Source organism: Paralichthys olivaceus, chromosome 5 (genome assembly GCF_024713975.1).
Source record: "Paralichthys olivaceus isolate ysfri-2021 chromosome 5, ASM2471397v2, whole genome shotgun sequence".
Lineage (NCBI taxonomy): Eukaryota > Metazoa > Chordata > Actinopteri > Pleuronectiformes > Paralichthyidae > Paralichthys > Paralichthys olivaceus.
The window spans coordinates 16,719,955-16,747,575 of record NC_091097.1 but is presented as its reverse complement, the minus strand read 5'-3'; the positions used below and the strand labels follow the sequence as shown (position 1 = coordinate 16,747,575).

The 27,621-nt window shown below is 44.8% G+C and overlaps 2 protein-coding genes across 6 annotated transcripts; both read left to right on the top strand.

Moving 5' to 3' along the window:
- Positions 1–70: 70 nt before the first annotated feature.
- On the top strand, positions 71–12,868 carry xylt2 (xylosyltransferase II). Of its 3 annotated transcripts, none has more exons than XM_069525367.1 (11): positions 71–204; positions 4,813–5,362; positions 5,794–5,969; positions 7,355–7,557; positions 7,854–7,934; positions 8,089–8,305; positions 8,546–8,722; positions 8,844–9,100; positions 9,184–9,379; positions 9,746–10,079; positions 10,245–12,868. In XM_069525367.1, exons 1-11 carry the CDS (start codon positions 73–75, stop codon positions 10,562–10,564), a joined length of 2,643 nt encoding a protein of 880 aa, XP_069381468.1. In that variant the 5' UTR covers positions 71–72; the 3' UTR covers positions 10,565–12,868. The 3 variants fall into 3 exon arrangements, with proteins under 3 accessions (XP_069381468.1, XP_069381467.1, XP_069381469.1); XM_069525366.1 differs by having other exon boundaries at positions 10,242–12,868; XM_069525368.1 differs by having other exon boundaries at positions 72–204; positions 4,816–5,362; positions 10,242–12,868.
- Positions 12,869–13,200: 332 nt separating this feature from the next.
- On the top strand, positions 13,201–26,760 carry LOC109643753 (ras-related protein Rab-37-like). Of its 3 annotated transcripts, none has more exons than XM_069525372.1 (9): positions 13,201–13,379; positions 16,163–16,273; positions 21,655–21,696; positions 22,562–22,628; positions 22,858–22,910; positions 23,316–23,381; positions 24,052–24,108; positions 24,193–24,269; positions 25,557–26,320. In XM_069525372.1, the coding sequence occupies exons 1-9, from the start codon at positions 13,233–13,235 to the stop codon at positions 25,660–25,662; spliced, it is 726 nt and encodes a 241-aa protein (XP_069381473.1). In that variant the 5' UTR covers positions 13,201–13,232; the 3' UTR covers positions 25,663–26,320. The 3 variants fall into 3 exon arrangements, with proteins under 3 accessions (XP_069381473.1, XP_069381471.1, XP_069381472.1); XM_069525370.1 differs by lacking the exons at positions 13,201–13,379; positions 16,163–16,273 and adding exons at positions 18,152–18,570; positions 19,557–19,667 and having other exon boundaries at positions 25,557–26,760; XM_069525371.1 differs by lacking the exons at positions 13,201–13,379; positions 16,163–16,273 and adding an exon at positions 18,261–18,570 and having other exon boundaries at positions 25,557–26,760.
- Positions 26,761–27,621: the final 861 nt, after the last annotated feature.

Below are 27,621 nucleotides of genomic sequence, written 5' to 3'. Positions count from 1 at the left end.
GAGCGCGGCCGCGTGCCCGCGCAGCTCACAATGCGCCGTGGCCGCGCTCCCGGTAGCGCGGCGGTGGTAAAGATGGTGGCCAGCGCTCGGGTACAGAAGCTGCTCCGACGATACAAACTCGCAATCGCCGCCGCGTTAACCATCCTCCTGGTCCAGGGGCTGGTCGTATGGAGTCTGCGGAGTCTGGAGGAGGGCGAGGCGGAGGTGAGAGACTGTCTTCCCCAAAAAGCCCCCGGTTATTTTTCCGGGGCATGGCAGCGGCTGGGGTCGCCGCTAGCGCTGAGCTTAGCTTAGCTTAGCTCATCCGTGTGTTATGATACAGTGAGGCTTACCGAGGCTAGCTACGTTAGCAGGCTACTGGGGATAGGGGCGCAGCGAAACATTTCACTACAACCGGACTTGTCCCGTTCTGTCCTGTGTGTGTGTGTGTGTGTGTGTGTGTGTGTGTGTGTGTGTGTGTGTGTGTGTGTGTGTGTGTGTGTGTGTGTGTGTGTGTGTGTGTGTGTGTGTGTGTGTGTGAGAGTCTCGCTCTCTCTGTCTGTCTGTCCCTCCCTGCCCTGTCTGTCTTTCTGTCTGTCCTCCTGTCCTGTCTGTTAATAACTGAGATTAGCAGCACTGACAGCTCGGTGGCATTTGGCTTGTTTAAGCAGCAGCTTGGCTCCGATCGCTAGTGACTGTGTTTACATTTCATTTGGAGTCACAGCGGTGAGAAGGTTGTTGTCGTGGACTCGCAGAGGAAACAGATTTACTCCACACAGAGAAGAAGAAGAAGATGATGAAGATGAGGAGCAGCTCTATGAAGTGATGCAACTTTGTTGCGAGTGACACGAACAAAGAGTCATTGTCCCAACACATGCACAACCTGTTTTATATGATTAATACTCTGTGTTATTACCTCTTTATATACAGTCTGCGGTTATGACTCATGTCCACGTTGTTCTGCTTCGATGACCCTCACCCCCCTCACCCCCCTCACCCAGAGAGGCAGATTAAGGTTTAAATTAAGTAGAGAGTTGCCTCCTGTGAGAAACCTAATCTGTGTGTCTCTCGAACACCTGGATCGTGCTACCTGGAGGCTCTGTCTGTTTCCTCACACTAAGGTGAGGGCAGTTGTGAACAGATGTGGCCTGTGGAGGACTCTGTGTGTGTGTGTGTGTGTGTGTGTGTGTGTGTGTGTGTGTGTGTGTGTGTGTGTGTGTACTGATGAGGGACGCAGGAATGCAAGCTGAAACCTGAAGTGGGAAGCGAGCTGCCTCACTGTCATGATGTGATAAGCATGGAGTTGGTATGAGATACCTTTCTACATGAGCTACTTTCAGACATGCACTGATCTCCAGATCTTCACCTGAAATTATTCAGAGCTGTGTGGTTCAGGACATTCTCTGGAGTTCAAACCTCCAGTAAAACCTCCAGATAATGTCAGAGTGAGCCCATTTGAGAATACAGCAGGATTATGTCTGGAGAATTTTCCACGAGCGAGTAAGCACTTAGATAACCTTTGTAACGTGTGACAGACGCAAACCCAAAACAGATTTTCCTATTGTTTTGAGTGTGTCTGACCTGGACAATGTCTTCCTTTGTTCTTCGCATTGTGAAAGACAAAGTCCTGAGAAAGTCCAGACATTTTCCATGGGTCATGGATAGATTGCACTCATGTGTCTGCTGGGTAGGCAGCAGGCAGCAGATGTTACCGAGGCTACATTGTGGGACAGTAAATGGAGGGACATGGGTCGAGCGTTGAAATGATTTGCTGTGGACCATTTTAGTTAAAGCTGTGAGCTAATAAGTAAAGTCAAAGGTTAACCTAAAGGTTGCCACTCTAGGTTGAATTGAATGAATAACACCAGCCTAGATGATGTAATCAATTTCCTTTGTACACAATTAAGCCTGGCACTGTGACAAAAACAAAAGTACAGAAGTGCTGTTCATTGAACCTCTACCACCTGTTTGTTTCGTAAGGCTCCAGGCTCTCTGCTGCTTCATCAGGTGCACGTTTAAACATGTCTCAGCAAAGATACAGAAACATGTGTCAAGGGGTTTGTCGTGAACTGTAGCTGAGATAGGTCTGTTAAGAAAAAAAAAAAAAAAAGATTTGCTGTCCAGCACCTCAGACAAAAACAGAGAGAATAGGCTGATCACTGGATTTGCACACAACATTGAATAAGAACCACACACACAGAATCTGCACAAATGTGTCTCATTCATTCTCCTGTGAATTCAGGCTTGGGGAATGTGACACTGCTGCTTCTTGTGCATGTCATTGTTACATGAAGCCATGTTGGCAGAAATCTATGCAAATAGCAGTGTATGGGGTCTTTGGATATTTGACGACTGTTAAAAGACTTTAGAATGAATAATCAATATTTCACCTCTGAACAGAGCATGAGTGAGTGTGACTGGTTTCCTCTGTGAGGCGCTTTAACTAACATCTGCTCTAATCAGTGGCTTGCTGTTCATGCCACATGCATTCAAATAAAGACCCTGTATGGAAGAGAGAAAGGATTTTGAGGGGAGAAGATGACAACTCTGTCATCCTTGTATCATCCTCTGCTTTCCCACACTTTCCTGCTGCTGCTTCTCGCTTCAGCAGATGGCGACGCTGATATGGTTTCTCTCTTTCATTGGAAAGTAAAGAGACAGTGCGACTTTCTTTTGAATCAATACATTTTTGACATGATGGTGTTAATTAAAAGCTGTGAAATCAAGTGATAAGGAAAGGCGTCGCCCCCCCCCCCCGCTGCGCGCTTGTCTCATGTGTGAGAACATTTACGAAAGAAGCTTAAACGCAAGTATTCTTTTTATCAATAGTTAGCTGACAAAGATGAGACAATATGTTCTTCACACAGAGTGTAGAAATTACTTTGGTAGCTGTGAGCAACCACAGAAAGAAAATGTCCTACTGATGTAAAGGAAAATGCATGAAATTTCTAAATATGATTATGATTCAGTTTGTAACAGAGATCCAAAAAAAGCATTTCAATAGACATCGCTGCAAACAGCTGTCTTATCATTAATTAAGTTAAAGTTTTTCAATGCTGTCATTGCACTGCAATAACATGTGATTTTGAAACCTGGTTTCTTCGTGTCACTTTCAGGTGCTGTTGGACTTTATCATTTTAGATTGAAGGACAGTGCTGTCACTTTGACACGCTCTGTGTCTGGTAAAACTCAGTTTAAAACATACTGCATGACTTTAATGGTAGGTTTCTTTAGCACAAATCTAAATCTGCTTAGCAGGTTTCTCTTAATTGTTCACCCCAGGTAAAGTAACGCAGTTATTTTTGTAGGTGAGATTTAGGTCAGGTTTCAGAAAACGAATAACCAGGTAAACTCCCTGAAAGAGGCTCCTACTACAATGACTAAACTGTACCTGGTCTCTACCGTGCCCACTGAAATGGGTTTCAGGGTGTAGTTGGCAATCAGTATCTGACTGTGCTGTATTAGTTGGCAGCAGGCTCATTGGCATGCATTTTCTGGCTCCAGCCCCTCCTCTGCTCCCACCGTCTCTGGGCTGTCGGCGTTCCAGCGGCATGAGGCGAGCGAGCGAGCCTGCCGTCTGACAGAAGCAGAAAGCTCTCAGCCCACTCGCCTTTCTGTCTTCTCTGAAGGGCTTTTTGTGTTTTCCAGTATTCTGCTGTGCCAAAGCATAACGTGGTTTGGCTGGAGTATTTTAAAAATGGTGTATGTCCTGTTTTATTTTTTTTGCCTTCCACTTTTGGAGGTGTGATTTGTGCTCCAGTGAGACTGATTCTCTCCCTGCTTTCGCTTTGAAGCCAAACTGTGTACTTGATACAGGGAAATACAACAGTGGAAGAAATGGAGAAGTAACTTTAGGTTTGATAAATTAGTCCTGTTTATGTTCAAACATTTTTTCTGTTGCGGAAACACACAGCTCAACTCTTATCTTGGATCTGCCTTATATATTATATAGTGTCTATCCCCTCCTGGGATCTTACAGCCAAAACACAATTTTATTATATGTATCTAGTGGTTGGAATAAACCCATAAATATTGAATATTTATCTTTATGTGTCAGAAAGATTAGAATTCCTGACCACTTGTATTGACGAAATTATTCAAATGAGGTTAACTGGGGTTAATTATAAGAACATTCCCTTCACCTGCACAATGCAAATTAATTTTACACACTATATTTATCCTGTGGTTTTCCCTGAGTGTATTTCTAATGCACAAACATGCAAATACACACTGTGAAAAGATGTGGACTGTTAATGTTGTGCTTCTGCTACACACACTCACACAAGGATTCTCTATTTAACCTCCTTAATGTCTGACACTCATGCAGTTTCCCTGTGTGTATGAAGGGTTTGTCAACACACGCACCTGTGTTTACACTGTCTTTGCAGTTTTTGCCAGAGGATAGAGACACAGGTTAGTCGAGGTTTCTGCAGTGATTTGCTGGTTTCATTATGCATCTTTTAGTGTATGTGTGTGTGTGTCTATCCACAGCTCTGCTTTTTGCAGATTAGCTTCACAAAAAGAAGGAGGCTCAGCTAAAAATAACCCAGATCAGAGAAATTGGGATGAAAAAACAAAACCAAGTAAACACATCCTTCCCTCGGGGGCTCTGTCTGCTGTGGTGTCATTGCAGGTCTTTGTTTACCTTATGTCATTCTTGGATTCTGAATCAACGCCTCTTCTCAGTGATGTTTGTCCAAGATGTTCTTATGGAATGGAAACAGAACCATATTTTTATTCAACGTCTCCCTCCTCTCTCTCTCCCTCTTTTTCTCTCTCCCTTACTCTCTGTCCTGCTTTCTTCTCTCTCTCTCTCTCTCTCTCTTTCCTCAGAAGAAAACACGACGGTCTAAGTTGCCAGACCACAACAGCCAGGACCCCAAGAGAGACCCCGCACATTGGGAGAAGCAAAACTCTCTGTCAGTGAGGAACAAGGGCAGATGGAGCGCCAGGTTGGAGAGAACAGGGGGCACAGCAGCCAGTGCGCTGAGGAGAGGAACCAGCCGACAAGGAGGAAAGCCCAGTATCAAGCAGAAGTCTCCCCAGGAGCGAGGGATGACGGGCGCTGGAATGGGGGCTGTCGTCCCCCCTGACTTGTCAAGCAGCCGCAACTTTAGCGAGACCAAAGGAGGTACTGATGGGGCGGCTAAGCTACCTGCTGCGGTCGCCGCCATACCAGGGGAGCCGGGCAGTGTGGATGGCGCACACCAAGCCTCCAGTAGTGACTTTGTGCCTAAGTGTGACATCATAGGCAAGGACGCCCTCTCTGCCCTCCATCGCGCTGGGTCACAGCAGTGCCGACAAGAGATCGCCAACATCGTGTGCCAGCATCAGGCTGGTCTGCTCATGCCAAAGGCACTCCCTCAGTTCTGCCCCCAGCTCGGTGAGAAGCTTCTAAAGTGAACTCGTGGCAATGATTAGAAAACTGCAGCTGATCAGCAGAAAAATGTTGCTTCAACAATTTTGATAATGATTTTGAGTTAGAAGTCATAGGCAGCCAATTTCACATTTTTTATCCAGTGAATGAACATTGAATTTACTACACAATTCTAGTATAGTTTAAGGGTTGTAGTTGAGCAGACCGCTCAGCCCACGCCTCTGGGTTAGTTGCGCATTCCAGTGAACACACTTGGCAGCATGTGTGCGTGGGAGGCTTGTTTGAGGGAATCTAAAAAAAAAGAAAAGAAACAAAGACAATATTTTAATGCTTTTTTTGAAATGTTGTCCACTTCTGACGTAAACCCATTATACAGCCTACTGTGAACATTGAACAACAACTCCTGAATCCTCAATTCCTCCATCCTCTTTGTTCAGGTATATTAAATTCAGTTCAGTCCGTTGGCGAGCTGGACAACAGCCTGTCCAAAGTGGAGAACCCCATCAGGGTGGCTTTTGTTCTGATGGTCCACGGCCGAGCCGTACGGCAGCTCAAGCGTCTCATCAAGGCCATATACCACCGTGACCACTACTACTACATCCATGTAGACAAGGTAATCCAAGTTCTTTCACTACTGTACATTCTCTGCAATGTGCCCGTGCAACGTCCAGGCGCTAGGGACCTACAGTATTGTTTATTCATGCTAAAGCTGGACATTGTTTCCCTGCTTGGTGCCTGCTACACTGAGCTCATGACCAAGCTTTAACCGGTTAGGTCTTCCTGCATTATGGAGGTTAAATTTATCCCACGGGTCTCTCAGTATGGTAAAGGGGATTAGCCCAGATAGAGTGAAGCGTGGTTATTCTTAGGGGCTGGATTTAGTGGAGGAAAGGTCTGTTGTCATGTGCGGCTGGAAGGTGTAAGACAAATGTGTGGCTGGTGATGGTGAGGCGGGGACCTCAGGTGTGTAGAGCAGGGACAGCAGAGGTACAGGCTCCTATTGTCAGTGCACCTGTGCAGCCGGAAAGGTTACGGAGTCCAACCCATTCTGCTGCCAAGGGACGGTGGAGAGAATCACCGGAGGCAGTGATGAATAAGGAATCAGTAGAACAGTCACACCACAGACACAATCTCAGACAGCGTGCCTGCCAGACCTCATCGACCCATCACTGAGACAGAAGCCTGTTGAGAGTTGAGACTCTATAACAGGTCCGGTACTGGAATCAGTCTGTTCACACTTTACTATCCATACGTCTTTCTTTTTTCCTGCTGTATGCCAGTGAGGAGTATGAGTTTAGGATGATTGTCACTCTGTTGCTCTCCTTTCTGAACACAATCAGGTCACACACATATTCTTGCCAAATATGTCAGAGTAGGTCGCAGACATTGGGCGGTTAATTTCTGTCTTTTTCTCTTTACCTGCTTATTTAATGCTTCAGAACCTTAATTAGCTCTGTTTATTTGGAAACATGATGGTTAATCGGTTGGTAAATAATCGTTAAAAGTTGAATAGGTGAAATTTTTGAACCCACAGACACATGGTCACACATGCTCACTCATAGCAGTATCTTTCACCACTTTTAATGCGTCTGCTGAAGGCTTGAATACCTGTCAGCTCTTTGACTTTCTCCATCTCATCCTCTATTCCCTGCTAATGTTTAATCCCTCCTCTGCAGTTCCCTCCAGACTGTCCTCTAAGCTTAGTTCATTTGTTTCTGTCTCGCTGTCACCTATAGCCACTTAAAGAAATAAGCAGTCAACCTACCACAAGGCAAAAAAGGCTTATTTTGATTGTTTTGCGCAGTAGAAAGCACAACGTGGCTTTTGTTCCTCTCGGATCAGATTCTCTTTCAGTGTAAGCCTGCTTTGTGTGGTAGTCCTGGCACAGTGGCAGCTGCAGATATGTGGCAACTGTTACCCAACTAAAACTGGATTACATTAGTGATGCAGAAACACAACTCATGTAACCGTTTGACCTTTTGCTTTTGAATCCTCCAGCGGTCCGGCTACATGCACCGAGAGGTCCTGCAGCTCGCCCAGCAGTTCCCAAATGTGCGAGCCACGCCCTGGAGGATGATCACCATCTGGGGGGGGGCCAGCCTCTTGAAGGCTTACCTACGCAGCATGCAGGACCTGCTCTCCATGCTGGACTGGAAATGGGATTTTTTCATCAATCTCAGCGCCACAGACTTCCCCACCAGGTTGGTCAGCCACATGCAGTAACATTGGAGATTCGGATAACCTCCATAATACAAAACAAAACAAAACATAGCTGTTATGTCTGAGAAACTTTGCACTGGCTTTAAACTTTACTGTGGTCAGGTTGTGCAAATGTTAAATACTTTTGATGTCAAATCCTTTGTGGTGCTTTTTGTTATTTTGCTTCCTTGTTGATTTCGTCAACCAGCACCACGCTCGTTCAAGCCCTTTATATCCAAAGAATCCTCCTGACCTAACCTCTATTCCTTTTAATACTCACCTTCACGCCCTCCTGCAGGACCAATGATGAACTGGTGGCTTTCCTGTCTCAGAACAGAGACAAAAACTTCCTCAAGTCACACGGGAGAGAGAATGCACGGTGAGGACGCTAGCTTTAACACAACCCCATAAAAACACATCTCTCTTAATAACATCTGACATCTCGTAAACATATAACCAGCAAGTCTGCAAATTAAATAACAAAACATTTGATAAATGATCATTTATTATTTCCAACGTCTTTTGTCTTCCAGGTTTATTAAAAAGCAGGGCCTCGACCGTCTCTTCCACGAGTGTGACAACCACATGTGGCGCCTTGGGGAGCGCAGCATCCCAGAAGGCCTGGAGGTCTCAGGTGGCTCTGATTGGTTTGCGCTCACCCGCCGCTTTGTGGAGTACGTCATCAACTCCCAGGATGACCTGGTTACAGGGCTGAAGCAGTTCTATTCCTACGCCCTGCTCCCCGCTGAGGTAAGTGAGCCTCAGGTGGTCTGTTTATATTCTGTGTTTAGCAGCATATTTGAAGCTTTTGGGTGCAGTATGCAGCAGAGATGCCAGACCAGTGTTCAATGACCTGCATGACCTTTTTCAATCTGAAGAAGTTGTGTTAGAAACCGCTGATGTGCATCTTTGACTGATGACAGTACTTTCCCCCTCTTTGTTGTATCTCACTGGAGAAATATTTTATTGACCCCGGCACTCTCTCCCCAGTCTTTCTTCCACACGGTGCTGGGGAACAGTCATATGTGTGACACCCTGGTGGACAACAACCTGCGGGTCACCAACTGGAATCGTAAGCTTGGCTGTAAATGTCAGTACAAGCACATTGTCGACTGGTGTGGCTGCTCTCCCAATGATTTCAAACCGCAAGACCTCATCCGGATACAGGTAAGAGAGCCAGAGTGCAGCACAGAGCCACAACTCTCCTGGCTTCAAGGTACACTTTCTTACAGCTTTATTTTATCACCAGTTTGGTTCATGTCTGTTTTTTTCTCTTTCTCTTTGACAGCAATTGACCCGTCCCACATTCTTTGCCCGTAAATTTGAGTCGACAGTGAACCAGGAGGCCATAGACATCCTGGACACTCACCTCTACGGCCAGTACGCTCCGGGCACCATTGCCATCAAGGCGTACTGGGAGAGCGTGTTCGAGCAGTCGGACAGTGTCGGCTCTCTCAGTGACGTGGCTCTCACTGCTTACACTTCTTTCTTTCGCCTGGGTCTGAAGAATTTGGCGACGGCTCAGAGCAATGTGGAGTCCTGCAGGTAGAAAGTTTGTCTTATGTTCCTCTATTAAATATACATTACTTTCATATGACATTAATGGTTTATGTATTCCCTCACATTAGGTTTGAATCAGTAGGCTATCCTCTATCGGTACACTTGTACTTCTATGACGACCGTTTCCAAGGGTACGTGGTGCGTCAGGAAACTCAGGCTGTGGGGTCAAAGGTCAGGGAGACGCTGGAGATGTGGGCAGTGCCGCAGGCCTCGTTCGTACTGGAGAAGAACCTTAAAGAGTTTGAAAGACTGAAGAATCTGGAAGTAAGTGCCCTCTGGGGTAGAAGCTCTTACCTTGTGTGTGACTCATGATAGATGCTTATTCTTAAAATAAAATTGAGCTTTAAAGATGAAGGCACCTTAAGAAAACTGCTGCGTAGAAAGATTCTCTCCCTGATATGTAAAGACTGTGGTGATATGATCAGGGCTTGATCTGACCATCGCTGACCTTTGAAGATTAATTAGGTTTAAAGATTAATATTGGGAGGATGGTGAGTGCAGAAAGTTCTAACATAATCATTTACCTTGTCGTCAAGTATTAAAAATGTGGTTGTAAATGTTTCACTTTATTGGGCCACATTACACACACACTTATTTCAGGACTCTACTGACTGAATCTCTCCCTGACAGATCGGCACAGGGTGGGATCCAAAAGAACGAATCTTCCGTAACTTCGGTGGGGTCATCGGGCCTTTGGATGAACCGCTGGCAGTCCAGAATTGGGCCCGTGGTCCCAACCTCACAGCCACTATTGTGTGGCTTGACCCGGCTCTGGTGGTGGCAGCGTCATACGACATCACAGTGGATGTGGATGCAGAATACACCCAGTACAAACCGCCGTTGCAGCGCCCCCTGCGGCCCGGGACCTGGACAGTGCGGGTGTTAAAGCAATGGGAGCGTGTGGCAGAAGTTCGCTTCCTTGTCATGCCGCTAACCTTCAAAGATAAGGAGCCACTACGCAAAGGTGAGTTTGACAGTTTGAGGATAACGATCATAATATTCCATCTTTTTATTTCTTTTATTACTATACTGGTATTCATTAATATGAGATATATGAGATGAATGATGTGATGGATTTCCCCTTTTTCATTTTCTCTTTGTCTCTGAATATGAATGTCCCGTCCAGAAGAGGACAGCTGGCTCCATGCAGGCCCTCCTGGGAACATGTACATGGAGCAGAGTTTCCAGCAGCTGAGCTCCTTGCTGAAGCTGCCTCCCCAGGAGCCTGCCATGCGGGAGGCCCAGCGTAGAGCCCAGCTTGTGGGTCTTCCCCTTGAAGAGTGGCTGGACAGTGGTGTGAGGACCTTCTGGGTTATGGGCAACCTGTGCACCACACAGACTTCCTCCTGCCCAGCACTGGGACCTTGCTCCAAAACCTCCTGGAGCTCTCTGTCCCCGGACCCCAAGTCTGAACTGGGCCCTGTCAAAAGTGACGGGCGTATCAGGTAGCCCCAAGAGAGGAGAGACTGTAGACTGTAACACATACACAGGAAGAATGAGGGAGAGCTGGACCTACACTAGGGAGATCCAGGAGAACCTGTGTGAACCGGATATTATCCCGACGGTCGGCTCAGAGCTCAGGGGCACATAAACAACCACAAGAAAACTTTCTGCACTGAGCAGTCGGGACATTCTTAGTGAAGTGGTGACACAGACGACAAACCGGAGGATATGACTGCTGAATATTTGCACATAGAAGATCGCAAGCGTAGACTTGTGTCATTGTTTGCTGAGTGATTACATGGATGCCAGATGTGTTGTTGCACACAGGTTTCAGTTTTCCTTGAAAGAATCAGAAAGCAGTTGTCAAACCTCGACTCGGGTCTCCTCGCTGCACTTTGAGCTTCATTTCAAGGGAGAGCAGAAACCTCTGAATCATATTATTGTGCTTATTTTGAAGCATTTTCTGTGTAAGTATGTGGAGCAGACAGATGAAGTGCACTTTACTGTACGACTATGGCGTCACACAGAGGTCACTCGGTCACAGTGCGAGGAGCAGACGTTCAAAAAGTCACGGGCACGTCACCTGTTTGAATCACACTAGGCTCTAAGACAAATACCTTCTTTTATTTTAGTTCTGTTTACTGTGACGTATGATTTTTTTAACGTGTCATTTTTGTTAATTCCCAGAAATGACTTTTCAAGTGTTTCTGATGTCCGTTGTTGAAAAAAAAAAAAAAAGCCACTCTGCGTTGTTTTTGTGGTCAAAGCAAGTGCCTCGACGGCTGCAGTAACAGGGCCGCAGATGGTGTGGCTGCATTCAAAAATCCCTCCGAGAACGTTGATCAAACAATCTCAACTCAAAAGATGCTCAGTTTCACGTCAGCTGGGCGGATAAGGATGTGTGGTGTGGTCCAAATCCTCAAAACAAGAGAGTTAGTGGAGCTGGAGATTGTTTAGTTTAATGATGTGACAATGCTCAAATCTTCTGAAGTCATTTAGAGCTGCAACGAGTTTTCGATTCATCGATTTGTCTTTTGATCCATCAGTTGATTTTTCAGTTCAATGTGAGAATCTTGCATCATTGTAATTTTGATATTTGCGTGGACAAAATAAGACGCCATCTCAGACTTCAGGATTTAGTGATGGGCATTCGTCACAAATATCTGAAATTTTATTTAACCAATGATCAATCAGTAAGTTGTGAGGATAACTGCATATTTATCATGAATTTTAAGTATTTCTATGTTGCAGCTTAAATACAATTTGGTTTTTAAATCAAAGTCAAAATCTAAATCAAAGTCAGTTTAGCAAAGGGAAAAGAATTTGGATGAAACTGAAAAGGAAATGATTGACATTTTGGGAAATACCTTTTCTTTATGAGAGTTAGATCAAATGAGAATATTTATAACCGACCTCATGTTTACGCACTAAATACACAGCTACAGCCTGCTTTGTATTTCCCAACAAGTCAAAACTTTCCATTTAAATACAACATTTTCGAATTACAAACCTGGTTATACGTGTACGTTATACCTCCATTGTATCAGTTTAAAAATGCAGTATTGTCACTCGTGTGCTCTGTTTACCTCACTGGTTCTTTATTCCCATTTCATTTCTAAAGGTGCGTTTCATTTCGACTTTTTATGTTCACCAACCAAACAATGGAAAACGGTACACTGTATGTTTTTAAAGTTCTGATTTTAGTGTGATAAAGAGAATCTAAGCTGCCTTTACTTAGCTGAGAAGATGAATTGTTTATACGGGAGAATAGTTTCCAGAGATGTGCAATTAACGCCTTTCCAGAGGATAGTGAAGCCCCCTGTCTGTCTTAGTTTGCATTAATGGTAGTTGGCCACCATATGAGTTTTCAAGTGACCTTGTTTACCTTGCACAGGACAGCTGCTTCGGTGAAACTCCAGTTCCTTTTGAGAGGAGCGAGCAAAGTCATCGGCGTAGCAGATTTTATTTTTCTACACATTTTGAGAGGAATTGTCTGAGTTCTCTGTTAAACCATTAAAAACTGCTGACTTCTTATGTTGTATTTGACGGTCCACATGTTCAGTGACATCTGATGCAGACTTGTTTTATTTTTATTCACTTTTTCATTTGGAGGAGGAGGAGGAGGAGGAGGAGGGTGGGATGTTAAGGTTTCCATCCGTGCTGCTATGATGAAGAGCAGAGGTCCTGGTGAGTCATGGTTGGCGCCGTGGTTCTTATCTGAGTAGGGAACTTTGTCGCTGTACGCCTCTGGACAAGCTCATAGGATAGAAGTCCTGACTGATGACTCAATAAAAAAAACATTTATAAGAAGTTTTTGTCATTTTAATGTCTCCTGTTTACGTGTTTGTCAACTGTCACTCAGTTTTATTTCCACTTAAAAGCAGGAGGTTGGACATGTTTATGCTGCTTCCTTGTTAAAAATGCTCAACATGCTTTTCCTTCATAAATACTGTAAGCTACAACCCAGTGGTGGTCTCTAACCGGAACTCTTTCATATAAATATTGAGTCAGGTTAGTGCTTATCCAGAGGACTTGATGTCTCTTTGTTGAGGACATTAACAGGAGATTAGTGACAGACTGGGAAAAAAACTTACTGTATAAAAACAGGAGTAGAGGAAGTTTTGACCTTCACCTCTGCAGAAAGTCTAGACGTCCGACAGGGAGAATCAGCGAGATGAATGACACCAGTGTGACACCGCGGCAGGAGGAGGTGGGGATGGTTTCCTCAGACAGCGCGTATGGATCATCTGCAGTCGACACAGACACAGAGGACGGACACACACCCACAACCTTCCCTTACAATGAAGACCTCATGCATAAGGTGATTATTTTTGCACTACTTTGGATGAGAATTATCTTTCTACACTGGCTCTGTAACCTCATTAAATCCCCCCAAAGACATGAAGTAATTGGGGGAAAATGTATTTAGTAAAGTTTATGATGGTGGTTTTAATAATTCAGTTATGGCTATGATGAACCAAATTAGATCTTCCTTCCACAGACTCAGTGTTTTTATCTCTCCTGATTCCTGCATGAACTTCAACACCCTCAGAAAACGGTTCAGTATGTTTAAACAAGCATTGCTCTGTGTGTGTGAGCCCAAGAACTGGCTCTTGCTTCCTCAGTGATTAAACCCGTGGTTATATTTTTTGTTTCGGCCAGAAACTCCACAGCACACCGGGCAGAGACGGCTCCATCCTCTCGAAGGCTAAAATGGGCCAACTGTCCTCAGTTATTTAAATATCCAATAAACTTTCATGCGCTGGTACAAGAAGCCGCCTGAGTGAGAAACTACAAAAATACAGAGCTGCTCATTATTGTACAAGAAGTGTAATCATTAAACAGATGTATTTTTTTCTAAACTCTGATAGAATCCCCTTAATTTAAGTTATATTTTCAATATATTTTCAAAATATTTTTATGGACTTACTTACTATGGACAGTAAAGACACCTTTTTTTTCTCTTTTGGTGTCTCAGGACGACAGAAAGGGGACAACACCTGATTGTTTAATGATAAGATGTTTAAAACACAGAGGAATCTATGCATTAGTGTGTGTGGACTCTATTGTATGAACAACACATCTCCACTTTGTCCCACTGTCCAAGAATGAAGCCAAATGATCCTTTATACAAACACTGCCATCTTGCAGAGATGACGTCATTTGCAGCCAGAGTCCGCATGGTAGTGGTCGGGGGATGGTCCCAGCTGTCTATTATGACATTTCACTCATCAAAACATTATGACTTGAACGAGCATCAGTGTGTTGTTGATTTGAAGTGCAATTTGATGGAGATGCTTTGGCTTCACTTCTGTGGAGCTGTAATGTCGTCCATGTTTGTTCACAGTGAACACTGAGGACATGGCAAACACAAACATCTGGCGAAATATTTTTAGTTTTCATTCAGAGATATCTAACAAAAGATCAATACTGTTATATAATTGTTATTAAGCGTGTGATGAGGTCTCTACTCGTCTACTCGAGTACTTGACTTTGTGAGTTAACTGGATTTATTGGGGTGCAGTGGGTACTGGGTGCTCCGGCTTCTCCCGACTGTCCAGCGACATGCAGGTCATGGTTGTTCATCTCTATGTGTCAGCTCATCAGTAAACTGTCCACGTACCCCGCCTCTTGCCCGTAGTCAGCTGTGATTGGCTCCAGCGCCCCTGCGTCCCCCAAACGATAACAACTAAAGATAATGAAGGGATTTATTGAACACGTGTATGAGAGTGTTGGGTTTCCTCTCCACAGTTTCTTGATAACTATCTCATTATGACGGATCTCTGGGACTCGTGATGAACCCAAACAACACAGAGAAATCTCATGTTGCCATGGTGACAGGCTCAGCATCTCTGTCCCTGTTGTCGGGTCCTCGGCCACAGTAAACTCCCCCCTCCATCCTCACACACGCACACACGCACACACACACCTACATAAACACTGTCACAGGTGTGCTTCCTGGAGATAAAGTACCCCCTCACCGCTGCTCTCTGCTCCAACAGCTTTAGTCCTGAGAGCAGTCTCACATGCGACATCAAAATTTGATGAAGGAAGCATGAAATAGTAATATGTTGATTACACAGATAAACACTGCACAAGTTCCCCTTTGCTCAGTGAGTCATCCACAGAGTCGCTCGCCTCTGGTCTGCATTTTCTGTAATAAACAAAAGCATCCCGTGCAAATTATTTATATTGAAAAAGGCCACAGTCTAAATTTGCTTGATTTCTGAAGCTTTTTGTTTTTCCATAAAGAAATTGTTGCTTCATGCATCATTTTAGATTTTCACCCAGAGGGCTCTGCAGACATTCACTTTAAACTGTCTGATTTCCGTCCGTTTAATAACTCAAACCGTCCTGAATGTTTGTATTTAAAGGAAGATGTGCAGAACTCATGGATGTCAGTGATTAAAGTGACAGTATTGTGGCTTTCAGAGCGCTGTGTGCTGTAGAGCTTGCACCATATGTGGGCACTTTGAAACTGCAGATAAGAGGCAAACAGCGGGGCTGGCCTGCTGGAGGAGGAGGAGGGTGGGTGATAAATTTCAATAAAAGAGGCAAGCATCTGCTGCCAGGAAGCTTCAGGCTGGACCACCAGCTCCCAATGAGACAATAACCATGGCGACAAGGCCGATTGATTCCTACATCCAGCACTGTGGTGTCAAAACGGCAGAGCCCCACTAGGGTGATGCATCATGACCTGATGGTTCTCACGCCAGCCACGACTGTTTTTACAGGCATGCAAGTGTGGTTTGATTTATATCTGGTAAAAACAGGTTTAACCAGTTGATGCATGACTATTTTATAAAAGGTGGAGGTCCAGATGAACCAAACCTGGTTTAGAGACTCCAGGGTGAAGGCTCACTGGATTAATGTGCACACACACACACACACACACACACACACACACACACACCACTGTACATGGAAGCTGTCACATTACATCAGAGACCACAGAGCCGAGCACTGAGCACCAGGTGAACATGTACAGTAACCTGCACCGTGTGCCGGCCCAGCGTACACGGCCTCGGGCGATGAGCGAGGAGGCAGCAGTGGAGCCCAGATTCATGCCGTCACCTTTCTGTGACTCTGTGACTCTCTCTGCAGACGATCCTCGTGGGAGACAGTGGAGTGGGCAAGACCTCACTGCTGGTTCAGTACGACCAGGGCAAGTTCCTCCCAGGCTCCTTCACTGCCACCGTTGGCATCGGCTTCACAGTGAGTCCGGACTATCCTGTTCCCCCACACATTTTCTTTTTTTCCTTGCTTCCTTCCCTCAACCACTCCCCTCCACACCCCCAGTTGATGAAAGGACACATCACTGAAGTCGTGACAAGTAACAGCAGGGCAGATCCTCTCTGGTTCTCTGCTGTGGAGGGTTTAACTCCCTCAGTGCGTCAATGAAGTTCAGCATGAATCAGTGGTGGTCATCATCTCCAGTGTGGGTTGGTGCATCTTCTCACTGCATTTATTATGATCCTTAACACTTAGTATGTGTGTGTGCGTGTGTGTGTTGGAGGGGTGCTTGAGAGTACATTATTATATTTAATGATGCCACTGTTAGATTAAATTACTGTGAAGAGAGCAGTACTGATGAACGTCATGGCGACAGGCTGTTTGCTGCTGGATGTCTGGGGGACAAACAGCAAAGATGCGCAACTCATTTGCTGCATTGTCTTTGTTTCTGCTGTGACAGTGACAACCCGGCTTTGTGTCATCCGAGCAGCACGGAGGAGCCGGAAATCTGGAGAGAAAGTATAAAATCGGTTCTGCCATTTTTAATTAGCTTGAGTTCGTTGCTGAGAGTGTGATTCAAGGTTCAGAACCCCTGCAGGAGAACTGGAGGGTGTCAGACGGAACCCGTAAATCCACTTTGGGAATGTCTGCACCTGCCTTCATCTTTGACAAAGCTCGACACGGATGATTAATGTTAAGTACCATAAATGCACACAAAGGTAAAATTGTATCCTGCGTTGGAATAAATTTTCACCTCTGAGATGTTTTAGAGGCTCTTCCTCTCCTCGCCACTCTCCGCTGTGAGTAATGAAGCAGCAAGTACAGGGGGGAAATATGCAGATGCAAGAACACAGAGTCTGCCTGGTGTGCGTTTGTGACTGATGCTTCACTTGATATTATCTGATATGTTAAATTGACTCACCTTGTTGTGCGTCTCTTTAACTTCCACGTGACCCAAATCCAGCCAGTCAAGCGTTCAGCCGGCTCCACACACAAATAAATGTTTTATCGCTGCGTCCCTGTCAGCGGGGTGAGATGTTGCCCGCAGCCTGTGTCACACTCTGATGAGGTCATATGTTTGAACAAGAGATTGCATGTCACTTATATAACATGGCTGATCCCTGGTTCTGGCCTTGTGTTGTTATAGGCCTGGTCATCACAGAAGAGAGAGAGGGGAGAGGAGACAGCTCGTCCTCTTGAGTCAAACACAAGGGGGAGACAAATGCTGCAGGAACAAAGAGTCTTTGAGTCTGAATTGAGTCTGAAACCATTTTGGAGAGGTTGTCAAAATTAAATAGAAGGATTTGGTGGATAGGACAGTTTGTTCTTGACCAGATTTGCATCATGTGCTACAAGTGGAGTCACTCAAGAAGAAACAAAAATGCAAGAACACTAAAAGCAAAGGAGAAATTTTTTATAATCTCAATTTCATTGCAGTATGCTTGGGGGAAGGGGAGAGCTTTGTGGAGCAGGTTCGCGCAAAGACGTGGATGCTCATGCAAACGCTTTTACGCACATGGAAATCGGTGTTTCGGCTGCAGGTGATCGAGTGCATGTTGAGCATTTTGAAGCACCAGGTCACATTTGAGCCTGTGTGGCTCGCTGCCCTTTGCTCTGACCCCTCCGATGATCCAGCACAACCTGTGGAGGATGAGTCACCCCCCCCCCCCCCCATGCCTGCAGCCTGACTGACAGGCTGGTGTTTTAACTCATTGAGGAATAACACGAGTGCTGCTGGATGCTGTCCTCTCATAGACTCAGCTCATCCTCTGCCCACGCCAGGATGCACAGAAATGTTTCCGCCTGTGTGTCACCAGCTCTCCTCCTGACTACTGACTGCTGCTGCTGCGTGTTGACGCTGAGGCACAGACGTCTTCACTGATTGTTTGTCAAGTTTCGATCGCAGCTTCCGTCTTCTTTTTTTTTTTTTTTTTTGACAGTGTCACGTTAAGGTGTGTTTGTTTCTCTCTTCTCTCTCATTGTGCGGCCACACGCAGTATGCGAGCAGCAGCAGCAGCAGCAGCAGCAGCGGGGCTGGAGGCTGGCGGAGACTGAGACCCCCCCTCACACACCGTGCGCGTCTCTCTTGGACACATCTCGGAGATAACAGCTGTGCTTTGGCTCCGCGCAGCCCCACACTTTTTCTTTTCTTTTCTTGGGGAATTGCGATGTCCACGAGGAAGACATCGTTGACGGACAAGCAGACCAAAAACGGGACGTCAAAATATGTGCTGGAGAGATGCGCCTCTATTAACGAGTATTATGACATTGCCTTCAAGGTGTGTATTTCCGTCTTCTTGCAGTAGTGTGTGTTGATTTAGCATTTTTTGGATTTAATGGGTTTTTACGCACAGTCAAGTGGGTGTTTTTTTACGCACAGACAAGTGGGTGTACCTGCAACAGCTGCATGAATAATCCTCACATCTGGATAATCTCTCAAATAATCTTAAGTGCAAAAAGCAGCAACTGACAGCTGATTAGCCATTAGTCATGCGCCCCCCCCTGTGCTCCATCCACCCGCAGGTTTAATGTGATACGTGTCACTGACAAGTCTCTCCGAGCCTGTAAATCTCTTGAGGTTGCTTTGTCCGCCCTCCCTGATGCAAATATTTGCTGAGGGTGTAGGTACTTGTTGCTCCCTTGCAAATCCTCCCGTGAGATATCAATTCAAATAAACAGCCACACTTAAAAATGTTTCATCGAGGCCCAGAGACAAAAGGGAGAAGTTGAAATTCCAGTTTAATTGTGTTGTGCTGCTTCTGATTCACTGTCAAAGGGGAACGAGTGAAGGTTTAAACCACACTCTGGGATGGATTGTTGTAATTATATCGATAAGTTTTGGAGGAGGATGCTCAGCTGAGAAAAATAATTATTCAGAGCAAAATTACAGAGTTTACTGCAATCTGTAATGTGTAATCTTGAACCCCCCCCCCCCTCCTCCAGTCAACTGAGAGTGTGTCACATGTTGGTGGCAGCTCAGTCAACAGTGGATCACAACACCATCTGTACTAAAGCAGCATTAATGAGCCGCCACATTAACCAAAATGAGATGTTTTGCAACTGAATCAAACATCGTGTTCCCAGTTGTGAAATATTCCTTTTCCCTTAATTGCAAAATCATTTATGCAACACCTCCCTCAGCTTCAAATTTCTCCTCCTCTCAGGAACTAGAATTTCTGCTCTGCCATCATGTACAGTTCTGTAACTCGTGTTGTTATCCAGCTGTAACCTGTTGTCCCTCTCTCTGGTGGTGGCTTTGCTTTAGGTGATGCTGCTCGGAGACTCGGCTGTGGGGAAGACGTGCATCTTGGTGCGCTTTAAAGATGGAGCATTTCTCGGAGGCAACTTTATAGCCACCGTTGGAATAGATTTTAGGGTGAGAGAGATGCTGCAGAGCAGCCCCAGAACTCACAGAATGATTCATAACATTGTTCATTATTCAGCTCTTCATTTCATATTCTTGTTATACGCTCATGAGAAAGTACTGAAATCTGAAAAACAACCTACTGATATTTACAAAGCAACAAGGGGTCCACTTGTTTGAGTGACATCAGACCAATTATCACCTCACGTCCACACTGAACACTTCATCACCCGCCGACGATAGCACCAAATGTACAAATCCTCTCACCAAGCAGTCAAGTTCACAGACCACTTGTGCTGCGAGTGCAGTGTGGACAGCTTCATAAATGGCTTGGCAGATGCCTGCCCACGTCCCCATCTCCTGGAAAGATTGGCTGCAGCTCAACTTGAACGTGGAGGAGTCACACTGCTGACAGACAAGCTCTTACCTATACACACACACACACACACACACACACACACACACACACACACACACACACACACACACACACACACACACACACACACACACCTTGTGCGCACACACATCTCATGCACACACACAACACCGCTGCTGAATGTAGAGCCAATTTATACAATATATTTTCCTCCAGTGGGGCTGGACATGGAAAATAGGCTGTTCTGAGTGAGTGGTCTGTCCTCTCACCCCTTCTTCACAAAATCGTTCCCTCCAATTAAGGCAAAACATTCCCATTAACAGCAAATCAATTGGTTTGAAGAGGACATTTTGTTGCATTAGCTAAACAGATTTCTCAACATTGGAAGATGGCGTAGACACAAGGCAGCACACTGGATGTCTGACATTTCATTTTCCCCCCATTAAAGCCAAAGCAACAGGTACTGTGCTTCGCGTCTGCTCATGAACTGCACTAAAAAGGGGAAGTGATTGATTTACACATCCATTCATTTGATGAATGCGCTGGATTAAATGTGTATTTACTCAGATGAATGGCTCTCATGTGAGGGATTACCTTTTGTTTACCTCCTTGAGTGTGAACGGGGGCTAAAGCTGCTCACAAATGAGATTGATCTGAGAGAGATGCATTGGAGTCAATGGGCTGAGGTTGTCCTCTGCACACAGACGGTGCTGTTGTGGCAGCCTGCTACATGGCCGCTCTATTTTCGGCATGCTTCCTCGTTACTCAGCATGCAGGCTCCTCTCACGTCATAATTGGACGGGAAAAAAATGGAAACCCATGGCAACTAATGCAGAGGTTGAACCATGTCCATTCTGCCAAGGCAAAGGATTCAGCAGGTGGTGGCTGTAGCTCGGTGGCTCTTGCTCAGTGACTCTTTTGTCTCTGTGCATTTCTGGAATGTGTTGCTGCTTATTCACAGGAAAGGCAGGAACTCATTGTGATGACCTGTCACTAATGTGAAGTTATGAAGTGATCCAGGAAGTGCTGCATTTGCTCGATGCACTTCCTTCTTCTCAACCTCTCTCTTCAGGGTGTTTTGTTGAGATGCAGCTATGATTGTGATACTACCCATGAAAGAGAGCATGGAAGAACCTGTATTTTCCTTTTTGCATGACTGAGCATGCTTGACAAAATACTGCATGCTATCTTAACCTTTATTTCCACTCCACTCTTAATTGCCTCTGGTGTTCTTTTGCAATAATCACCACAGTTAGTCTTTTTATATCTGGCATTTCTAAACAATTTTAGGCCAATCGTAGCTTTACAGGAAATCAGAGGGCACCATTACAGGGCTGAAGGAAATTAATGGGGGCATCCGTTGTTATGCTGCCAGTCGTCTTTCTCACTGTTGTGTAATTAAGTCTAATCCTGGGACCTTGTTGTTACGTGGGTGTTGTAAATTACTTTCTCTGCCAGCATTCAAAGACACTTTTAGTCGTCTTGTTTCTTTTGCCACACGCTGTGTCTCAGAGCGTTTTGCAGTCGTCATTCATTCCTGTGCAGTTTTCAGATCACTCCAGTCTCTGGAGCATATGGTGATTTATCAGTCCCTCACACCCCCTCTCCTTGTTTCTGTAGAATAAAGTGGTGGATGTCGACAGCCTCAAAGTCAAACTCCAGGTAAGAGCATGCAACTTTACACCAACAAATGATAAATCCTCTGTTCTGTATCGCAACCTAAACTCATCTGGTAGTTTATGATACTTACAAGAATAATCCAGTCGAAGTCGCTGATTTACATTTGGCGTGACAATGATATCAGAGTGATAATGTGATTATCAGGGACTCTGCAATGTAGTGTAAAACATGCTGTTCATCCAAGGTGCAAACCCAGATAACCTCCAAACCTGTTCATTCAACACTGGGTGGACAGTTCTTCTCTCAGATGACACGTGATGAAACCACCATGAGTCTGTAGCCGCGTTTCGCCCAAATGTTCCTAGAACTGTAAATGAAAACGTCAATCTAAAGATCAGGGGAGATTTCCAGTAAAATCCACTGGGAGGCAGAAATAAAGAAAAGCAACACAACAAGGACAGTAAACATTCAAATCCATCTAACAATATGAAGTGGAGATGCAATCGTCCATTTTTATAAACAGTCTGTGGAGGAAACACACAGTTTACTGCAAAGGCTCCTACATTAGAAACACAGCTAAAACTGTTTTACAAATACAATAAAAAGTTTAAAATCTTCCTACTGACTCAATATTTTGTTAGTTTGTTTGGGGCTAAATAGAGGAATATTACTATCATCAGCAGTAGACAACCTCAACTGTGAGTCGCATCTGTTCACTTACACGAAACAACGTATATCAGGGATTAGCAGTTTGCTGCAGCTAGCTCATCAGCAGCTAGATTTCACTCTGGATTCAATTTTAAGCAAATATGCATTCGTTCCATCTCAGTCGTTGAGGTGAGGAGCGTCAAGGATGGTCCAGTTTTCCCACGTTAGCTGATGTGTCATCATGTGTTTTTTCATGCAGATCTGGGATACAGCCGGCCAAGAGAGATTCCGCAGTGTAACGCACGCCTACTACAGAGACGCCCAGGGTAACCTTTGTTCATTATATTGCGATACTTCGTTATTTGTGTGTGTGTGTGGGTGGGTGGTGGTTCGGGGAGTTCAGGACGTAGGTAAGGGAGCAACCTGGCTGAGATGTGTGAATATTTTTATTAGTGTGCATAGAAATGGTGTGTAGGTGTCGATGTTACATAAGACAGTGTGCAGCAATTTAATAATAACTTTTCAACTGCTCTCTTCCTCTGTCTCTTTCTGCAGCTCTACTTCTGCTCTATGATATCACCAGCAAGACGTCATTTGACAATATCAGGGTAAGACAGTCTCATATTACTTTCTTCTCTCTCTCTCTCTCTCTCTCTGCTCTGTCTTCATTCTCAATTCCTGCTTCTAAACCCTCTCAAGCTTAATGCTCCACTCTGTCTATTTACATGCAAAGTACTGTGAGGGCCTCCAACGTTTCCTCACAGCCTTCTTTGGAAATGACACGATGATATTGCTCGCTTGCTTGCACAGTTCCAAGTTTTCAATGATGAAAAGCAATAAAAGTGTTCAAGGATGAGAGTTACTCAGTCCTGCCATGATTGATTGGATGATGGTGATATTATTACAGAGAACAGGAGGGGAGAATGCAGACTTTGAGTGGTGGTATGTGTTTAGGTTATGAATCTCTTTCTCTCTGTCTCTCATGTTTCTCTCTATCTCTGACACTTTTGAAGGCTTGGCTCACAGAAATACACGAGTATGCCCAGAAGGATGTGGTCATAATGTTGCTCGGCAACAAGGTGAGCGAAGCTTCCTTTTTTGCGTTACATAAAAGGATCAGGAGGATAAGTGGTCCCTTAGCACAATTTTAACGCACTCTTATCTCACTCAGACAGACATGAGAATGCTCAAAAGGCAGAAAATGCTTCCACTGTGCAGCACATGCATGAATGCAAACTTGAAACAGCGTCTTAATCATGCTCGTGTGTCTTCGTTGATTTTAATGTGCACATTTGTCTGCAGTGACAATAGTGTGGGTGCATTTACAGAATGTACCCATCACCCAGTGTTCTATGATCATTATAGATACACTGGAAAAACAGAGCGATACAAATAACAATGCACTCGCTTCGAGCTTGTCTTGCATGAAACCATTTTCTTCACAACGCTGCTGGTGAGGAACAGATGAGTTTTCATGTCTCATTGCAACCAGCAGTCATTGCCAATATATCTAAAAGCTCCCTCTGGTGGTTCAGAGAGGACACACCGTGCTCACGGGCCAGAGATGTCACACAGCGGCAGCTCAGATAATTTGCTGTGAGAGCAGCAGGGCTCAGCGGGGCAGCCAGATAAGGGTGATGCGGGGGGCTGACATGGGAGTGCATCACTGTAGCTAATGGCATGGTGAAGCTGTGACCTTTCACCTTTCTCCTTTATGACTTGCTTTCTCTCCCCACTGCTGGCTTACAGTCAGACATGGCTGCAGAGAGGGTCGTGAAGACAGAGGAAGGAGAGAAGCTGGCCAAGGTAAAGTTCAGTAGATCGGCACCATGTGGTTTTATTTTCAACAACAGACACTCCAATTCCTCTTCTAATGCCTTTTCATCGCAGGAATACGGTGTGCCATTCATGGAGACCAGTGCGAAGACGGGAGTCAATGTGGAGCTGGCCTTTCTCGCTATAGCAAAGTAAGTCATGAAGTACACAACCTGCTGCCTGGCACCAAACAACAGAAAGTCCAAGGTAGCGATTAGCTGGTGAACATAGTGGAGCATTAGCAAATAAAGTTTTACCAGGAGGAGTTGGTGGAGAACAAAACTTAGCTAAAAAAAGGGAGTAAATATTGGACTTGACACCAAATGAATGCTCATGTTGCTGCGTGGCTGCCGGATGTTGCTGGCAATAGTTGTTAACAGGTTTGCCACTTCACTCTTTAAAACAATGGAGGATATGAGAGCTTCCCAAAAGTGAAGCCAAAGCGTCTCGATGGCCCCCTGGTGTCTAACGAAACTGTTTTGGGGTTTTTTCCCCCATGTGCTTACAAAAGGTTAAAGATATATAAGAAGAGATGCTAATTTTGTCACTTTACTATTTCTCACTCTACACTGAATTCATACTATAGTGCTGCTGGTTAAACATAATGAACAAGAGGAAATACAAATTAAAATAAATATAGGGTTAATCAATCACTTGTCTTTAATTTGAGCTTAAAGTCAAGGACTTACAAGATGCTGGAAAGAATTAATGATTAATTACAGTAAACACCATGTAACCAGATGAATGAGCAGTAGCAGTAATCATTAATAGGCCAAAGCAAAACAAAATGAATCCAGTTCATGTTGGGTCATGCTTCTGGACTGATAAACACATGAAGGTTGTGTTTTTGAATCTGTTTTCTTTGCTCTTCTCCTCACCTTTGTGTATTTTTATATTTTTCTTTGACGTGGCATTAATGTTCACAGTTCCCCCTCGGAGTCCTGAATCTAAATACCCCCCTGATGGTTCTTCAGCTAATTTGATGTTTGTTCCTGTCGGCTCTGTGGAATTAAACTGTGCACATTTGAGGCTGCGTGTGGATCGCGAACATTAACTGTGTGATTTGATTTCTTGTTTTGTCTGATTTCCTTGTGAACACACCTTTCTCAGTGAATAGCAGGAAATGTGAGCAGGGTTGTTACATTTGCACAGCATGTTCCTTTAGAGCGGTGCAGGAAAAGTAATGTGGTGATCTGCCGTCTTCGTGCGCTGGGTATTTTAAGTGCAAGTTAGATGAAATGATTCATGCCAGAGGCTTTTTGATTAAATCTCAGCAGAGAGGGACGTTTCTCTCGCTCACCCTGCTGCTTGATTTATTTCTCTTGCCTTCTCATTTTTTTTAATTCGCTCACCCTGTCTGTACTCAATCCCACACATCCACCCTCTCTGTATCTGACCTCCTCTCCCTCCCTCCCTCTCTCTCTCTCTCTCTCCATCAGGGAGCTGAGGCACAGAGCGACACAGCAGCCAAACGAGCCCAAGTTCCAGATACACGACTACATCGAGTCTCAGAAGCAGAAGTCTGGCTGCTGTAGCGGGGTGTAGCTGATGCTGATCACCAGGTGGAGAGAGAGAGACACACTGAGAGAGAGAAAGAGAGAGAGAGAGAGAGAGGGAGGCAGGGAGGGAGGGAGCGAGGGAGCGGGAACGAGGTAAAAATGTCTGCTCACACACAAAAAGCCAATCTCAGCTCCAAACGTGAGAAGCGGACGCCTTTGACTTCTTCACTGAGCTCTGAGCTGAGGGGGAATCTGGATCGGCCGCCATCCCTTATCTGAAATGTGAATTCAAATCTGTTTTTAATGTCATGCGTAGAAAAATGTCTGTGGTGTGTTTGGTGACAGTTACAAGTCAGGAGTTACAATCTGAAATGCTATATTCATCTGCAGGGACAACGAGAAAAACAGATTATTCTCATTCTGCTCTTAATAAACAGCTGTTTTTTGTATGAACAATCAATACGACTGTTGATGTGGGTATAGCATTTTTTGCCATACAGCTCTCAGTTTGTTTTGTCACCATTTTACCAGACTGTGAACCGAATCCCCTTTTTTGGCCTTACATCCTCATCCTTTATTCATTTAGTGTGTTTGAGAAGTGGGCCTCAGTCTCACAGTCAGATTGTAGCTAAACTAATCCCGTCTGTTCACATCTGTACTGCTGTTAGGTAGAATAAAACCAACATTTTGAGGTTGCTCGCCCACCGTGTCTCTGTCTGTACATTCTATTAAAGGCCAGGTGAGACTCAGAAGTGCAAATGCAACCGTGCTGGAGGATCATCTCCACCAGGCTCCATATTAAAAAAAAAAGATTGTTATTACTGTCATGTTTTCAGATAGGGATTCCTCAGTATGCAGTGCACACACAGCCACACACACACACACAGCACTCCCAAACACTGATGTGTCTTCTTTAATGATGGATGTTGTCGTCTGGGCTGTAGCGAAGCTGTATTCGTTCATACGCTGCATCGTGTAAACTCGATTCTTTGTAAGTGTTCATTTTGAATGTTTGCTTGTCAATCTTGTTCAGTGTCACGTTTGTCTGAGGCATCACGGTGATCACAAAGTGCCACGACAAAGTGCTTTGTAATCATATATATTATATATACACACATATATAAAAAGTATATTTTGTAATGTATGTGGTGTTGTTTTATTGAAGTCTGTGTTGTGTGTCTGTCTTTGTGTGTGTGTTGATATTAGGGTGGAGAGGAGAAGGAGTGGGTGACAGGATGTGCTGAGGTTAATGAGCCACTGTGTGGCAGCAGCTACACTTTTATTCTATGTAGCACAGGGAAACTGACAGGTGACAACATACGTGTTAATGTATTTCATGTCACTCAAGATCTGTAACCGTGAAGTTTTTGTCATCGTTGTCGCTGCAGTGAGTTTGTATTTACGTGCTTGGTGAAGACATTAAAATCTTGGAGCTCATTCATGATTCACTGCACTGGGCTGTACACCTGAACGCAGCAGGCCTCCTCTCCCACTCACATCTGTGACACAGTGAGGGGCCTGCACGTCCTCCATCATTAACTTTGAGATGGATCAATCATTGGGATGATTTCCCACTAACAGGTGAACTCCTCGCTGAACGAGTCAAACACACTGCAGTTATCGGCACAGATGCTCCGGTGGCTTGAAATCTCCAGGTTGCAGAGTGTTGAGATTTCCTGTCACTGTCCTCTTATCAGGTCTGGAAGTATTCTCAGCTGAAGAGTCAAATCCTGCATCCAAAGGTTTGGTTCAGCAGCTTCCTGTCAGACTATTCTTTTTTTGTGTGTGTGGGATCTGAGTCCACTGACTTGAAAAGAAAACCGATGCAGATAAGGATGTGGAGACTGGCATTAAAAACAAGTTATAACTAAATGTTATCTGTCAAAAACATTCATGCAAAACTATTTTGATGTTGTCTCTGGCAGGCTGGCATCTTAATATAACAACTTTAAAATCTCAGTATTGAATTCCACACATGGGATTTGTTTTCATGGCAGATGATACA